The sequence below is a fragment of the Rhamphochromis longiceps genome, linkage group LG4 (genome assembly GCF_057381845.1).
Source record: "Rhamphochromis longiceps isolate RC_006_pf linkage group LG4, R_longiceps_female_GT1.1, whole genome shotgun sequence".
Taxonomy (NCBI): domain Eukaryota; kingdom Metazoa; phylum Chordata; class Actinopteri; order Cichliformes; family Cichlidae; genus Rhamphochromis; species Rhamphochromis longiceps.
The window spans coordinates 4,910,231-4,928,938 of record NC_140560.1 but is presented as its reverse complement, the minus strand read 5'-3'; the positions used below and the strand labels follow the sequence as shown (position 1 = coordinate 4,928,938).

Here is an 18,708-nt window from a genome sequence, read left to right as displayed (position 1 = left end):
TAAAAGGAAATTCTCAATCTCTCCTTGTTGTATAGCTGAGCTTTTCAAACAGTTTTAACAGTTACTTTAGTCTGACAAAAGCCGAATGACGAATTAGCGCTTCCAGTCAGAGACTGAGGCTACGTCCACACGTACACGGGTATTTTTGAAAACGGAGATTTTCCGTTTTCGTTTTAAAAAATAATCCCGTCCACACATAAAGGGAGAAATGAAAGAAAACGCTGCTATGAACATGCCAAAGCAGCAGGTGGCGCTAGATTCCTAACCGTGCAGAAATGTTGGCCAATCAGAAGTCTAGAAGCCTCGGTGGGAAAAAGTAAACAAAGCTGGGGCATAGAAGCAGAACCGAGTCGTATGTGTGGAGGGACAGTAACTGTGTGTATATGTAAGCATTTAAACACTGCAGAGAGTAGAATTAACAGTAACAGTATTGTAGAAATTCATTTCACCGAAACAATAACGTGGCGCACAGTGTGACGCATGCACCAGTTTATTGTATTTCCAGACTTGCTTTCGGCACAATTTACAGTGCACGCTACTCTGTTTTTTGTCAGACTTGAAATAGCCGAAATACCTTCACACTACGGAACTTCTATGGCTCTTCCGTTCGACAATCTCTCCGGCATTGGAACCATCATCTGTTTTCTCTTCGGTCACGCTCGGTTGATTTTTCTAGTCGGCACACTCATTTCCTCCATTACGCGCTGGCTGCTTCCCAAACAAACACACGTGCAGCTTGGCACTTGTGCTGTACGTAACAAGTCACGCGACGTGACGCTGCGGCTGTGATTGGTTCGGCTCTGCGCTACTTAATTTGGATTGGCTGACCTTTTTTTTTTTTTAAGAGGACAAGAGCGGCGAGGTCTATCGCGATAGCTTAATTTCTCTATCGAGTAAAAGTTATATCGCGATACATATCGTTATCGTTCTATCGCCCAGCTCTAGCTATGTGATTACCATATCTGTATAATGCTAAGTAAACATTGGTCATTTTTTTCTTGAAAGCTGAATTCTTTAGTTTTACTGAGACACTTTCTACTGTTCTGGAATATGCCACTGATATACAATGACTAAAATGCTGTAGTCTGGACTTATTATTGGAAATACACTGCATAAACTGAAACCTGTTTCTATGTTAACTGTTTCATTTAGAGATTTCTTATAAATTTACTGAGAATTTATATGCAAAGATGGGCATCAGTGTTTTATTCACAGCACATTAGGCTTACAGTAATGCAGAAAGCTGATCAGAAATATATATATATATATATATATATGATTATATCTGCTTTTATTTTTTTCCAAGCAGAAAAGGATCCAGAAACACTGTAATGTCCATATATGAGCTGTGATCCCTCCAGCATCCACGTGTAAACTTCTCCACCTGTATTAAGGGGCCAGAAAGCCCAGTCCAACTGAGTCAGGAGTTGGCACCAGTCCGTGGCCCTCTGATGATGTGGATCCTAGCTTCCTCATCCAGTTCCTCCACAACTCTCTCCTGTTTCACAGACAGGATGGTGTAGCTAACTGGGAAACTGCAGGTTAAAGGAAACATTAAAAGAGACATGTGTGTAGTTTAACTCGTGTTTTAACTGGAAACCCTCATGTTCTCATTATTCCAAATCAATCATGATTTCTTGGTTTATTGTCCTGTAAAGTTTCTATTTTATATATATATATATATATATATATATATATATATATATATATATATATATATATACATACATACATACACACACACACACACACTCTATTAAATGCACCTACTGGACTGGAGGAAGCAATTAGAACAGGTACATCCAAGCCATTTTACATGATGGGCCAGAAACAGCCCACTTTGATTTTAAGTGGGCTGGACCAGTGAAACTCATCTTTCTGTCAGTGTAAAGAAGCTTAAATACACAGAAATACTGTTGTAGAAAATAAAAGAAATTTCTCAGCATGACATTCTGGGCTTAAATTATAAGAAGCAAATATGAACAGTTCCACACTATCCTGTAAATATAAAATAAAAAGTATCATAGGTTTTTTTTATTTATTCAGACAAAACTTTTTTCTCCTTTCTATATTTTTTATATTTCTATAGCAGATAATGGAAAAAACATAAACGTTCCCATCATTCCTTTGTAAAATCTATTACATTTATGTACCTAAAACAGCTAAATGTTTATCAGTAAACATAAAGTTGTAAAATTACAGTCAAAAGTTCAAAAGGTATGCCCTCCTTTTCCAAAACTCTCCAGTGAAGTCAGATCAAAGCCTTTACCAGGCCAGTTGTGGCTCCTGCACCTTATGTTTGATACCCCTGCGTTAGAACATTATAGGTTTAGAGATTACTGAACCTTTTATTGAAATGTAACTAAAAATGTTGTACTTATTTATTAACATGTACTGCAAAGGGCTTGCAGCAGGACTAACACAACTACATTTTTTCGTGTTGTCATAACACAAAAAACACAACACTCTCTCACCTGCCCTTTAACACTAAACTAAGAGGGCATCATGTCACATGTTTAGGGCAGGGTGATTTTGTTCTGCCATTAAGACATAGTGGACAGCTGTCAGGCTATCCATCCGATCCCCTTAACTACGACGTTTCACATATATCACTATAAATCTGAAGCAATAGAACAACGATCGGTGATTTCTCGTCAGTAGCAAAAGTCATCATCTGCAGTTAGAGACTAAATATTTTCATAGTGTGTTTCTTTCTTGTCCATAAATCAAAGCACAACATTGTTTTTTAACGGGTTAAAAACAAATAAAAACTGAATGCGGTGACTTCTCCCTAAAATTAAATGCATTCACAGAGCTACAGTTTCAACAAGTAACATTTGTTATGCTGCCTGTGCATTATTTATAATTCTGTTTTGTGTTATAAATAAATTTAAGTGCACTCAGTTTTTTTAACAAGTCTGATGACCAACTCTGTTAAACAGACTGTATCTTTAATAAAGTTTAATATTTACATTTTTAAGCTGAATTTGCAGACCCGCATATTTACACTTACTGTGAACACATCCCGATGAACTGCTCTGCATTCCCATCACGGGGTCTGTAAGTCTGCTTGTTAAACCTCACCTCTCCCCTTTCTCTGAGGAGTGCTGAACACATGGACTGTTTTTAGTCTAAGCACCCAAACACTCCTGTCATTCACTCTTTAAGCGACCTGTGAAGGATACAGATGCCGACCACAAAAGCTCCTATAGACAAGCCTGTCAGCAGGTTGCGGGTTCGGATCTGGGCTGCATTTTTCTTCCAGAAATCGAGATTCTTTCGGTGGCGGATGAGTTGTTCCTCCGCCGCTGTTAGTCTGGGTTTATCAGCTCCTTCCTTAGACATGACTTCTTTGAATTGTTCGCTGCTCGAAAGGAAAGTGTCGCGTAAACCGGAACGGCACTTCTTCTTCCTTATATTGTTTATTGGCGATTGGCAAACAGCAACATGGTGCATTACCGCCACCCACTGGTGTGGAGTGTGCAATGACAGAAAAAACCCACCAAAAAATTCAAATCCTTCCCAAACAAATGAGTCTGCCCAAAATATGGTCTGAAAACTTTCACTTCTCGAGTTCTTATGAAATAAATCAACCAAGTCCAATTTCACTTTCATATCGACAAGCTTTTTGATCAGTTATCATCTTTCAGCATCATAATTCTGACAATGCAATAAAACATGTTCTATTGTTTCCTATTTTCGACTGCAGTCACACTGTATGGTGTTTCCCTATTAAAAGCAACGTGTTATTCAAACCGGTGTGTCCAAATCTAAGTCAAGATATAATTGTCTCCTCTCTCCTGTCCTTTCTGTGCTTCTAATTTCTCCTGCTTTCCTTTGGATTTTGTAAAACCTCCGGCCTTTCCTCTCTTCCTCCCATGGCTTTTGGCACCTTTCTTTCATTTTGTGCCGTATTCTACTCTTAATCTTTTTTCTACTAACACTGATATCCATATCCACCACCGGTCTCTTTGCAGCTTCCTTCGCTGTTCTGTTTGCCATAAGTCCCTTCATAGTAATTCTGTATAATGTTTGAATCTCTATCAGAATGTCAGCTCTGCAGTCTGAATGACTGTCTTGCAAACTAGCCATTGATAAACTTGAGTCTGAACATATCACAGATCTTAGTGGTCTGCATCTTCAATCCACTGGACAGCTAACAGTATTGAAACCATTTCTCAGTGTACACTGATAAATCATCACTGATCCTTTTCCTTACGTTGATATGAAATTCAGGAACAACAAATGCTATCCCACTTTGGTTGGCTATATTCTTGCGTCTGTGTATATTTTGACATAATTGCAATACTGGTTAATATATTCCTGCACTGTATGAGAGTTTAAATAAAACCCCTTTTGTTCAATAGTGTGAAATCTACTGCTGCATCAGGGAGCATTCAAGGTGGTTTTGTAGGCAACATAACTGTTTGACTCGTGTTGATCTTGTCCAGAGTAAGTTCAATGGCTTTCTGTCCTACTGGCCACACAAAGGTCATCAATTCTCTTTTCATTTTTTCCCAGCAGGGGTGGAAAATCGTTTTTGTTGGATGTCATTGTAGACTTGCCCGGTAATTCAGTGCTAGTTGCTCTCTCCTTTTTTTTTTAATGGCATTTCTCCCATTTCTACCTGTATTGCTGCTGTCGAGGTTGTTTTGAATGCACCTCTGCAGACTCTTAGTTGCCTGATATAGGATACTATCTAACTTATGAAGACTTGCTCTGGCTGCAGAATTATATAATATACACCTATAGTCTAATACTGATGTAATTAACCCAGCTTTAAAAAATGTCATATCAGCCCCCCATTCAGTTCCCACTAAGCACCTCATATTTAACACTTTCTTGTATTTGTCTATTATTTTCTGAATATGTACTACACATGTTACCCTTTGATCAAACCATAACCTCAGAAATGTAAATTGTTTTATCCGTTCTTATTCTTAGTCTAAAGAGCTTCAAGAGAAAATCATCTGGATTTCTTTAAGTGGCGTGGCAACCTTCACAGCATATCTTTCTTATTTTTTTATTATTCACCATTTGACCCTGGAACTGAAGAAGCTTCTTGGATGAGAGGTGAAATGTCTTTCAAGCAACTTAAAGAAATTCAGATGCTTCCAAGCTCCTTAGACTACGATGACCTGGAGGACTGAGAACCTTCAGACATCTTTCTTATTCTTGTTCATTTAATCTGACGTTGATTTCCTCCCCAACTCTTTTCCTTGTAAAAAACATTATTTTAGTCTTATCAACTGAGAATTTAAACTCCCATTTATATCATCACTGTTCTACTTCTGCGATTGCCCCCTGTACCTTACTCTTCTTAAAAACCAGACAGCATTTCATCAGAGCAGGGTCGGAGCAGGGTTAATTGCAATACCCCAAAGAAACCACTAGATGTCACTAGCAGGAAGGCTGGTGATGTGTGTATATCATCGCCGTCTTCTGTTTTAAAACAACACTAACACTAATTTGCAGTGGGGTTTTTTTAATAAATAGAAATTGTTGCAATGGTTTCAATTATTCAAAGTAGACTAAATAGATTTGAATAAAAGTATTAGAATCAAACTGGAATAGAAAATAACAACACAGCACAACACAACTTGATTTCTATTTTAATTTCCCCTTTCTTTTCAATTTTTCAACAAATTAGTTGAAAACAGCATCCGCAATACAACAGGATTTCTGTAAAGTCACATAAAAATGTAAAAGCATAGTTTTGTGACTGAATTTTTGCCACCAACATGCATTGTACCATTTTGGGTGCTCTCTGTTAACACGACTTCACACTACTTGAAAGCTTTGTGCAAGGAAAGAGACAATAAAATAAAGGCAGAGAAAGCAATGGTGTGGCTAGCTAAGACAACCCTTCACTCCTTAAATATCAGTTTGAATATATGTTTTGAGTTGTATAATTTTTCTTACATTCAACATTTTGTGCATTTTACTTCTCACAGTTTATTTATCTTAAAAATATACAGGAGTTAGGAGTCGGAAAAACACACACACACACACACACACACACACTGACATGTCCTGTGTCATGGCCCAGCTTTTATAAGATTTTATTTTGTTATTTAAATATTCTATTTGATTTTGGGGTTGTTTAATCTTGATATTGTTTTCTGTATTTTATCCTTTGATACCGTAGACCACAATATTCTAATTTCTTGATTACATGATGTAGTGGGTATTGGTGGCACTGCACTTAATTGGTTTAGGTCTTATTTGTCAGATAGAACTTTCTCTGTCAGCCTTCTCGGTTACGAATCATCTTCTGCTCCTCTGTCATGTGGCGTCCCACAGGGCTCAATTTTAGGGCCACTGCTCTTTTTACTGTATCTATTGCCTCTGGGTTCTATCTTTAGAAGGCATGGGATCTCATTTCATTGTTATGCCGATGACTGCCAAATTTATTTGCCACTAAAGCACAAGGATGGCATCTCCATAAAACCTCTCTTGACATGTCTAGATGACATTAAAGCTTGGTTGGCTCTAAACTTTTTAAATTTTAATGAAAAGAAAACAGAAGTGTTGGTGTTTGGACCCAGTGGTCCCTGTGAGTCCTCCTCTTTTGTTTTAGGATCCCTGGAAGTCTATTTTAAATCTGTTGTTACTGACCTTGGTTTTAAGTTGGACAACCAAATCAGAGCAGTGGTGAAGTCCAGTTTTTATCATTTAAGGCGACTGGCAAGAGTAAAATCTTTTCTTTCGAGGCAGCACCTTGAAACAGTGATCCACGCTTTTATTTCTTCTTGGACTACTGTAACTCACTTTATGTGGGGGTCAGTCAGTCATTGCTCTCACGTCTGCAGCTGGTTCAAAATGCGGCTGCACGACTCCTAACAGGAACTCGAAAAATAGAGCATATAACCCCTGTGCTAGCCTCTCTGCACTGGCTGCCTGTGTCTTTTAGAGTTAATTTTAAAATTCTTATGTTTGTTTTTAAATGCCTTCACAGTCTTGCCCCGCCTTACCTCTCTGAGCTTCTTCATCCCCACATACCCTGTCGGTCTCTCAGGTCAGCTGACCAGCTGCTCCTGGAGGTACCGAGATCCAGGAGGAAGCTCAGAGGGGACAGGACCTTCTCTATTGTGGCTCCAAAATTATGGAATAATTTGCCCTTGCACGTTAGAAAGGCCCCTTCACTGTCCACTTTTAAATCACGTCTTAAAACCCACTTTTATTCCTTGGCTTTTAACCTCAGTGAGACTTAGTTTCTCTTTTAATTGAAGTAGTTATTTAATTAATGATTTCACTCTTCTTTTATTTGGTTTTTACTTATATCTCATGTAATTTTATTTTACAGTTCCAGTGTACAGCACTTTGTGTCAGCTGCGGTTGTTTTAAAGTGCTTTATAAATAAAGTTGTTGTTGATGATGATGATGATCCCTCGCTGTTTTTATTCTTTATCTTAGTTTCAAGTTGTTTCAGAGTTTAAAGAACCTTTGGGGGAACATTTTTTCTTCTGAATGTGCAGTGTGAGGTAAAGTACTGATTGTGCTGTGGTGGAAATTGATCATCTTTAAATGATCGGTCTTCACATTCGGTGAGGGAGAAGATAACTAGCACAACAGCTAACTTTGGACTGTGGCTAATCAGCTAATCAAGAAGCCATCGGTAGTCTCGGCGCTAAAGACTCTGGACTACCCCTGACAATGCCACCTAAGAAAAACTCAGCCTTGGAGGAGGCGGAGGATATCAAAAGATCACTGGACTTCCTATCACAGGATGTAAATGACATCAAAATTAAGCAAGACAAAATACTTAACCTAGTGCAGGAAGTTACAGAGTTGCGGGTACGCCTTGCTGAGCGGGACAAAAAAAATAACAGAGCTAGAGAAGAAAGTTGAGGATTTGGAGCAATACTCAAGGATAAATGATGTTATTGTGACTGGGATTAAGATCAAACCCCGCTCTTATGCTCATGCTGTGACCTCCGGTAACAATGAAGAACCCGGCTTACGGGAGGAGAACTCGACGGAGCAACAGGTGGTGTCTTTTTTTGCGTCTAAAAATATACACTTGGATGTAAATACCATTGATGCCTGTCACCCTCTTCCCACGAAGAACAACATGCCGGCGGTGTTCCTGAGGTTTGTCAGCAGAAAAAACAAAGTTGCACTAATGAAGCAAGGGAAAAAGCTAAAAGGTACTAACGTCTATCTGAATGATCATTTGATTAAAAGAAATGCGGACATTGCTAAAAAAGCCAGAATCATGAGGAAGCAGGGCAAGATACAGAATACTTGGGTCATGAACTGTAAGGTATACATCAAACTGAAAGGAACGCCTGAGGAAGCTAAAGTGGTGATTATCAGAGATATAGAGGAATTGAAGAAATATGAATGAATACTACTGAGGGTCTGCACAACCTGTGTCAGTTAAGGGAGCGTAAACTCATACAATGACATCTAAATACTCCTTAAATCTGACAAAAGATGAATTAGAAACACAAGAACGGAGTTTAAACCTTGAGGATTTGGAATTGAAGCATTTCGAATATACTGATCATAATGCTTTAGATCAAGAAGATCAATTAGACCCTGACAACCACTTCCTATTAGCCAACCCAAATGAATGTAAATATTATTCTGAAAAAGAATATAATTCCTCAATTAACTCATTCACTGCCATTGACGTCTATAGACGTCAATTGAAAAACTTAGTGCAATACCAATGCTACCCTTATTGATAACATCTTTACAAATAATTTAGAGTTAATAATTGCTAGCGGACTAATGGTATGTGATATAACTGATCACCTGCCAATATTTATAGTGTATGACGTTAAGAGTGTATGCAAGAAAGTACCTCAGAAATATATCTACAAACGAGTAAGAACAGAAAATGCAATTAATCTCTTTTATCAGGACTTGATGAATCAGGATTGGAATGCAGTGTATACTGTAGATGATGTGGATAGTGCTTTTGAAATATTTTTGGATATCTTCAACTGCCTGTATGATAAAAACTGCCCAGTCGGGCAATTCAGTATCAACAATAAATCTATTAAATGCCCGTGGTTAACAAAAGGATTACACAAGGCCTGTAAGAAGAAAAATTCTTTATATAGACAATTCACTAAGCTAAGAACTGAAGAAGCAGAGTATAGATATAAAAAATATAAAAATAAACTAATGGAAATATTAAGAACTAGTAAGAAATTATACTATACTAATTTAATACACAAAAATAAAAACAACACTAAAGAGATATGGGGAATACTTAACACTATTATTAAAGGTAACACAAAAAAGTGCTCATATCCAGATTATTTCATTAATAATAACAGTTACAATTACAATCTAAACGAGATGGTGGAGTGCTTTAACAGCTTTTTTGTAAATGTGGGGCCGGAGCTGGCTACAACAATTCCAAAAAGTAATCACAGCGAAATGTCACTGATAGAAATAAACTCAAAGACTATGTTCTTGTCGGGAGTTACTGAATTAGATATTTTAGATGTAGTTAACAACTGTAAGAACAAGACCTCTACTGATTGTTTTGGTATAGATATGACATTAGTTAAACGAATCATACATAGCATTGCCAGACCTCTAGCTTATATATGTAATTTATCATTTCAAACGGGGAAATGCCCAAAGAAAATGAAAATAGCTAAAGTTATACCCATATATAAAAGTGGAAACAAACACATCTTCACTAACTATCGACCAGTGTCCCTGCTCCCGCAGTTTTCTAAAATATTAGAAAAACTTTATAATAATAGACTAGGTAAATTTATTGACAAACATAAACTAATTAATGAAAGTCAGTACGGATTTAGGACAGGAAGGTCAACTTCAATGGCTATCATTGATGCAATAGAAGAGATAAACAACAGTCTGGATAGAAAAAGACATGCAGCAGGGATATTTATTGACTTGAAGAAAGCATTTGATACGATTAATCATAGCAGATTATTTAAAAAATTAGACAGATATGGTATTAGGGGAGTGGCTTTGAAATGGATCCAAAGTTATTTGACTGAGAGACAGCAGTATGTGAAGATGGGCGAGTTTGAATCGGGGTACTTGGGCATTAGCTGTGGAGTGCCACAAGGATCAGTTCTGGGACCAACTCTATTTAACCTTTATATAAACGACATATTTAATGTATCAAAGTTATTAAAATTAGTTATATTTGCTGACGACACCAATATTTTTTATTCTAACGACGACCATAGTGACCTAGTACTTAACATTAACAATGAGTTAAGGAAATTAAAAATATGGATGGATGTTAACAAATTATCTATAAATTTTAGCAAAACCAAGGTAATGTTCTTTGGGAATTACAATGTAAATGAAGATACTGTAATAAAAATAGATGGTGTAGTCATAGATGTAGTATCAGAAATAAAATTCTTGGGAGTAATGATTGATAGCAAATTATGCTGGAAATCACACATCAGACATATACAAAATAAAGTGTCCAAAAGTATCTCAATCATAAATAGAGCCAAGTTCTTCTTAAACTGCCATGCAATGTTTTTGTTATACTGTGTACTAGTCCTACCATACTTGACTTATTGTGTAGAGGTATGGGGCAATAATTACAAAAGTTCTCTGCAACACCTGGTTATACTACAAAAATGTGCTATAAGAATAGAGCAGGGTGATATGGCCAAAAATATTTATAATAATAATAATGGATACTTTATTGATCCCCATGGGGAAATTACTTGTTTTTCTCTGCATTTGACCCATTCACTCAGTGAAGCAGTGGGCAGCCCACTAAGCAGGCGCCCGGGGAGCAGTGTGTAGGGACGGTACCTTGCTCAGGGGTACCTCAGGGTAGCCGTTAAGTGGATTCGAACCGCCGACCTTCCGATCATGGGGCGACCACTTTACCTACTGAGCTATCCCTGCCCCCACGATATATATTTGAAAATTTGCGATAACGATATAACTGACGATATAATTGATGCGAGACAAAATACTCCACAACATTACTAGCGCAAAAAGACAACCTTCCATTTATTTTCACTTAAACAAGAAGCTGGTTTTTATGTACACTAAAGCTTTATAAAAATGTATCAGTGCAAATGCAAATTCCTTGCTGAAAGTTTAACCCAAAGGCATTTCCAGTAGAAATGGGCTGACATATCCTGAGCATAACCATGTATAATAACCACTGAAGTTAAAAAGAGGTGCTTTGCAACATTAAACTGCAGTGTGCAGTACGCATTTTTCGGACCATAAGGTGCACGGGATTATAAGGCACATTAAGCGAAACAAAGCAGTCAGATAAATCAAACTTTATTAAACTCATTCTTCTTGCTTCCTCCACTTCTGTACCATTGATTCATTAATGTTGAATTCTCTGGCAGCTGATCTATTCCCATGTTGTTGCAGTATATTAATGACTAACCTCGTATTGTGGATGGATTATCTCTGTCACGGTCTGGCTGGCAGACCGTGGGGATGTGGGGAAGGAGGACCCAGGCGCGGAGCTCAAAGTTCAAGCAGTGCGTTTATTTACAGAGGGTGATATCAAACAACAATAAATCCCCGTGTTTTTCCCCAGACTCCCGTGTCGTGTCCTCCAAGTGCTCTCTGCTCCCGTGTCTGCACTCCCGGTGCTCGCTGCTCCTTCAGCCTTCCACGCTCCTCCTGCGGGAAACAATAGCGGCAGCAGTCAGGACACTGAACAATGGCAGGCATACACTACACGACCAAAACCTAAACTGGGTAACTAACGTGGAGTCCCAAGCAATGATCCCGCGTCGGAGCTCCAAGACTCTCTTAAGTAGCTCCCCCGACGAGGCCTGATCAGCAGCAGGTGTGTGGCTTCGGGTGTGGCCAGTCCCCTTGCAGGGCCACACCCTCCAGGCCTGACGCCGCCTATAAACAAGTGCTCAGCCACCCACACACACATATACACAAGCACAGGGAAGGGGGAGCAACACCAAAATACACAACAATAATAATAATAATAATAATATAATACATAACTGCTCAGGGACCCTGGGCCGCTCAGTCCCAGGACCCTGACAGTACCCCCCCTCTAAGGGTCGGCTCCCGACGACCCAAAACACAAACCAAAAACAAAACAGCACAACCAACCCAGGGCGGGCGGCGGGAGGTCCAGGACGGAGGGCCAGAACCAAAACAAGCAAAGAAAAACACCAAAGAAAACAACCCCCCCAAGGTCACAGTCCCAGAGTCCGACCGCGCATCCCGCAGCGGAGCAACAAAAAGAAAAAACGCCACAAAACAGACTCAGGTGGCCCATCAACACAACACAAGAGTTCAGGGTGCCTACCTCGAGTCCAATGGCGGCGACATCGCAGCTCCGGCGGACGGCCCCGGGTCCGGCAGCCGCGGCGGAACGGTTCTGGTGGCCTGCCACGGGTCCGGCGGCGGCGGAACGGTTCTGGTGGCCTGCCACGGGTCCGATGGCAACGTCGCTGCTCCGGTGAGCAACAGCGAGGCGTGGCACCAGGTCCATGACGCGCCGATCGCTGACGTGGACGCACCGGACGTGGACGGCATGGATGGCGTGGAGGGCGCGCCAGACGTGGGTGGCGTGGAGGTCCCTCCGGCTCACCGACCTCCGGCTTCGGCTGAGCGGGTCCCTCCGGCTCGCCGAGGTCTCCCGCTGGCAGCATGGGCTCCTCCGGCCCGCCAACGTCTTGTGCTGGCAACACCGGTCCCTCCGGTTTGTTGAACTCCTCAGCTGGTGGCTCGCTGAGCTCCGGCTCCCGCTCGCTGAGCTCCTCCTCGGCTGGCAGCGCGAGCTCCTCCTCGGCTGGCAGCGCGAGCTCCTGCTCTGGCAGCGCGAGCTCCTCCGGCTCGCCGGGCTCCTGCTCCGGCAGCGCGAGCTCCTCCGGCTCGCTGAGCACCCACTGGGGCCCGCAGAGCTCCCGCTCGGGCAGGGCAGGTGCGGGTGGTGACGTAGCGGCCGGTGAAGAAGACGGCTGAGGGGCGACTGCAGGCGGATGAGTTGACGGCTGCGCTTCAGCCACAGATGGATGATCCGGAGGCGACGATGGTGTGGCAGCTACTCCCGGTAGACTGGACAGCGATGCAGGGACAGATGGGTGAAATGATGGCAGAGGTGGTCCGGCCGGCATATCGACCTCCAACTGAGGATGAAGGTGAGAGGCTGACTGGACTGAAGACTGAGCTACCAGCTGGGCAGCAGGCTGAGGTGAGGGTGAGATGGCTACTATGAAGGGTGGAGAGGATGAAAATGTTACAGCTGGCTCAACAAATTCCAGGGGTCCAGAGGCAACTGAGACCTCCAGTTCGGTCTCTGGGGAAGCCCTGGGGAGAACCTCCGTCTCCATGCGGACGGACTGAGTCAAAAAGTCATTTGGGTCCGTATGCTCGGAACTCCCTAGCTCCCAGCTCACAGTCTCAGAGGGAATATTTTCTGAGTCTTTGGAGGTACAGCAATCAGTTTCTATTTTTATGTTTACAGGAAGGGAATTTATAACACCGGCAGAGTCCATTTTACTCACTGTGGCGTCCAGAGCCGCTGGTCCTGAGTCTTCGACCAGCACAGGAGTGAGTGCGGATGTGGTTGAACGCTGCTTGCGAGGACGCCTTCTCCTCCGTGAAGGCGGGGCCGGGTGTATGTAAACCGTCTTCTGCTGTTTATCTGGGTTTTGATTTTCAATGACATGATTAATAGACACAAATGAGTCGGGTTTACTCACTGCGGTGATGAGCGCTGTTGGTCCGTTGCCAGCTGACCGGGCTGAAACCGCAGGAGTGGGTTGAGGCGTAATGGGATGATGGTAGAGAGTGCGGCATGCCTTCCGTAACGGCGGATCGAACGATTGTGCCGCGAGCATCGACGGGAAAGCCCTCCGCCGATGCGTGAAAAACCAAGCGGCTAGAGTCTCTAGGAGAGCAGCCGAACTGTCCATGCTCGGACCACCCAAGCCAAATAGTTCAAAACTCGAGCTCTCCCTTAAACTAGCGACCAGGTGCCTAAGTTTGTTAATGTCCAGAATGTTCGTGGTGAAGGTAGTGGATGTGAGGTGATTGTCAAGGAACACTACCTGTATGTGTCTCCTGTGTGGATTTACGGCCTGGACTACGCTCCGGCAGTAATCCCATAGCTGCGCGAGCGATCTCTCCTCCGTGGCAACTCCTGAGTTTGCTGGGTCCATGGTGGTTGGCGGGATCATTCTGTCACGGTCTGGCTGGCAGACTGTGGGGATGTGGGGAAGGAGGACCCAGGCGCGGAGCTCAAAGTTCAAGCAGTGCGTTTATTTACAGAGGGTGATATCAAACAACAATAAATCCCCGTGTTTTTCCCCAGACTCCCGTGTCGTGTCCTCCAAGTGCTCTCTGCTCCCGTGTCTGCACTCCCGGTGCTCGCTGCTCCTTCAGCCTTCCACGCTCCTCCTGCGGGAAACAATAGCGGCAGCAGTCAGGACACTGAACAATGGCAGGCATACACTACACGACCAAAACCTAAACTGGGTAACTAACGTGGAGTCCCAAGCAATGATCCCGCGTCGGAGCTCCAAGACTCTCTTAAGTAGCTCCCCCGACGAGGCCTGATCAGCAGCAGGTGTGTGGCTTCGGGTGTGGCCAGTCCCCTTGCAGGGCCACACCATCCAGGCCTGACGCCGCCTATAAACAAGTGCTCAGCCACCCACACACACATATACACAAGCACAGGGAAGGGGGAGCAACACCAAAATACACAACAATAATAATAATAATAATAATATAATACATAACTGCTCAGGGACCCTGGGCCGCTCAGTCCCAGGACCCTGACAATCTCAGTTGTTCTCCTGACTGAAGTTTGGTCCGTTTACAGCATCCTGCCATGCGATTGCATTTGTCTCTAACCATGAGGAACCTTCACGTTAACTTTTATAAGTGGAAAAGTGTTAGTGTTCGTCCTCCAGCTTCACTGTTATGTTATGCTAACATAGCTGTGTCGCTAGCGATCACGTAGCACATCATTATATACCAGCTAGCCCAACTTCAGTAACCCTACAAACGTCACCACTGTTTAGTTTCCTGTCTTCATTTATGTTGGAAGTGATAGCAGAGCTGTACGTTTGAATTTTTTCAGAAATCTCTCAGTCAGAACATGCTATATCATGCTTAGGTAACTAGCGAAACTAGCGAGCTAACTTCCGCTAGCTTCCTGCTAACTTCTAACTCCGTTAAATGTAATAACTTTTGTTTTCATGGATGCCTGGAAGTTAAACTTTATAGTTACACCTGGTAAAGCAGCAATACTGATCGTTTTATTAAAGATGAAATAATTTAGACAGTTTTCAACTCTCAGTGATGCTGCAGTGTTGTTTGACCTGAAGTCAAATATACGGAGTTTGGGACCCAGATTACTCCCAGATTTAAGAGCATCTTAGTCCGACAAATACGACAATAACAACGGCCGCTTGCATGTTCTGCAAAAAAATGTGCTTTGTTGTGTATCTGACGGACAAACACCAAACCAGTTCCACATCATGGAAGTTGCACCATTTTTACAAACCAATTCTGGTTCCTCAACAATCGGCCATGTGCGTATGAAAACAAAGGCACTGCGCATGCGCGTTTTACTCCCATTCTATCGCGATATTTCATTTTCCTATCGTTGCCTAACATTATACCGGGATTACCGTGAACGGTATAATATGGCCCAGCCCTATATAAGAATAATGTATAAGGTAGGATATTATAGTCACACTAATATTTTGTTTTTGCAGTCAAAACTATTAAAATTGATTGATTTAGTTGAATTCTCGACTGCTCAGCTCCTATATAAGGCAAATAAGAGTATACTGCCAGAAAATATCCAAAAGCTCTTTACACATAAAGAAGGAGGTTACAATTTGAGGGGATGTAGTAACTTTAAAAGGCAGATAGTTAGAACTACCAGGAAAAGTTTGTGTGTGTCTGTGTGTGGAGTGAAACTTTGGAACAGAATGGATGTAGAGCTCAAGCAATGTCCAAATATTCATCTGTTTAAATCGAGGTACAAAAAATGTATATTGTCAAGGTACAAAGAGGAATCGAGTGTGTGATTGTTTATCCATGATAGTAAATAATAATATATTCTTTGTATTATTTCTTTCTTTTTTCTTTGTTTATATATAGAATGTTAACAACAAATACTTATATAAACAATTATTTTGTAGAGTTGAAATGGACACTGTTGATATTGTCTTACGCTGTTGTTATTACTGTTATCTCCATTTTTAGGAAACAGTAGACCAGAATTAATTCTTAAAAGTAAAATTGATGAAGTTACAACTATACAATGGAAGCATACTTCATTGATATTTTCATAGCTAAAATATAAATAATATACGGAGAGGATGTAATGACCATGATGGTGATGACTGTGATATTCAACGGTGGTAACAAAGACTGTATTATTGATGCTAAATATTTACACTACTATATGTTGTAATTATGACAATGCGATAATTTTATAACCATAATTGTATGTCACAAATATTTAAATGTACTGCGCAACTACAAAATTTAAAACTCAGATAAGATTGTAGGGGTGGGAGTTAAAAAGCTTGTCTTCATCCCATTCCTTTTCGAGCTAAACTTGTTTTTTCTTTTTTTGTGTAATTCTACATTACAATAACTTTATTATTTGGTTGCTCGAATAAAAGACATTCATTCATTGATTCATTCTTGGGCTATGTGTTTTTGTGACTAATCACAAATACACTTCAATACAGAAAACTGACTTTCTATTTCCAAAAATCTGGTTGGGAAAGTACAGATATATATTTTTTAAATGTAAAAAGAAAGGATGTCGATCCTGAAGCACTTATTGAAAGTACTGAGCTGCTCGTTTAAACTTCTCCTGACGTTCTCTGGTAGAGTTGGCCTTCAGATTGTGAATTTAGCATATTCTACTAAATAAAAGGTTTTTATTTAAGTTTCCTGCTGTGGAGGTAAGCATCAACGACACAGAGCTCTCAGTTCTCACTCCTTCTTTATTCGTCTCCAACATCAACTGCGCATATCGCGCCACAAAACACAGGAACACACTTCCTATACACTGGGTGTGAGTGGAGCCCTAGTGGTCCGCCACACTACAACTGTATCTTGAAAGAAAATAAGATTCTCTGCTAAGTGGAAGACATTGCATTCCATTGGCTCTATGATGTGATGGATCAATGTAATGGAAATAGTTTCCTTCTGTTGTTGCTGATGAATCACACAGAGGACCCACAACCGCATTTACAAATTCAGGTTGACAACGGGCAGAGCTCTTCAGTGAAATTGTTCTTTGCTTTTCTGACGCAACTTATAACGTTTTACAGCTGTGTACATCACCAGTTAGAAAATAAAACCATAAAAAATTCCAATGTACAACTGGGGAATTTACAGAGAAGACTTTAGCACTTACTGGATGATGTAGTGGTGTGTTTACGTAAGTAGCTGCCTCTGTTTAAAATGGCTACATAAATAACAAGTTTTTGATTAAATCAGAAGATCCTCATCTTTCCTAAATTTTGAGGTTTCACTTGCTAATTGCTTCTTTTATTGAGCATAAAAAGAGAGCTAAGAAGATGAGTGGTTTAGCAGACAGATCAGATGACGAAACTAAACATGTGGTTGAACATTTAAACAACAGGGCTCCTATCTGTGTGAACAAGACCAGGAGGTAGCTGGACTGCAGCCATAATAAAACTGACTTGTATTTATTACATGCTAAAGAAGTTATTCAACCCTTGGTTAGTACCTCCTTTATCAAAGAATACACTAAGCCAAGCTGTCCTTTATGAAAGGACAGAAGATAATGTCACCCCACAAGTCAACGGACTATTGGACCATCATTAATAAGATGAAGTGAAACTGATCGTGTAAGTGTTAATTATTAAGTTTCAGGAAAAGGACTAGATGTTACAGTATCAGGGGTTGTAACATCTAGTCCTGAATTTTTCATGGTCTTGGGCTTTGACCCAGTGTTTTAAGTTTGTTTTGTACTATGTTTTTTGCATTGTTTGGTCTTGTTCACTCTTTGGGGAATTATTGATTCTTATGTTACGTTTTCAGAGCCCTGATCCAAGTTGTTATTTTACAGAGTTTTGTCACCTCTGTGTGTCCTCACCAGCACCCCTATATGTAGTTAGTCATGTCTGGTTATGGATGTCAAGTCTCTGTCTTGTCTCCATGTCGCTCTTGCTCTTCCTCTGTCCCACACTCTCTGTGTTTAGTTCATCTGAGTCTCACTAAGTGATTCTCTCTTTCCTCTTTTTATGTGATATTCTCTTGTCCTGTGTGCATCATGTTCAGTTCTGCTTCCCCTGTCTCGTCAGTCAGACTTCAGCCGTGTTCCCCTCCTCTCTGCCCCGATTTCCCTTTTGTGTAAACATTGTCTCTGTCTTCTCCTGTCTGCTGTCGATCTCCATCATCCTTCCAGCTGTGTGTTCTGTCAGTTTAGTGTTTCCCAGTTTAATTTCCAAGTGCCTTCATGGTTTTGTTATGTCAATCTGTGACTCCTGCAATAAAGCTGCCTTTGAGTCGTGCATTATTTTGGACCTATCCTGCCTCACCTCACACAGCTTTCATGACAGTTTCCTGTGTGTGAATCTTTATGAAAAGCTGAGAGAAACCAAATATATGAACTATAAACATCTTTCCTTGCTTGAAGATCATACACTCTAATATATATATTACATAAAAATATCATGAATTGTATTTACATTATCAAAGGGAATATAAAGTTTAATATAATTCAGTCTGAATGTGTTTTGT

General features: G+C 40.9%; 1 protein-coding gene and 1 pseudogene across 1 annotated transcript; both read right to left on the bottom strand.

Moving 5' to 3' along the window:
- Positions 1-618: 618 nt before the first annotated feature.
- coa3b (cytochrome C oxidase assembly factor 3b) lies at positions 619-3,408 on the bottom strand. Its single transcript, XM_085402983.1, has 2 exons — positions 3,186-3,408; positions 619-1,527 (listed from the first exon to the last, which is right to left on the bottom strand). Exons 1-2 carry the CDS (start codon positions 3,343-3,345, stop codon positions 1,421-1,423), a joined length of 267 nt encoding a protein of 88 aa, XP_085259109.1. The 5' UTR covers positions 3,346-3,408; the 3' UTR covers positions 619-1,420.
- An 8,571-nt stretch (positions 3,409-11,979) lies between these two features.
- Positions 11,980-14,144, bottom strand: LOC146670868 (uncharacterized; annotated as a pseudogene).
- Between the last annotated feature and the right edge of the window lie 4,564 nt (positions 14,145-18,708).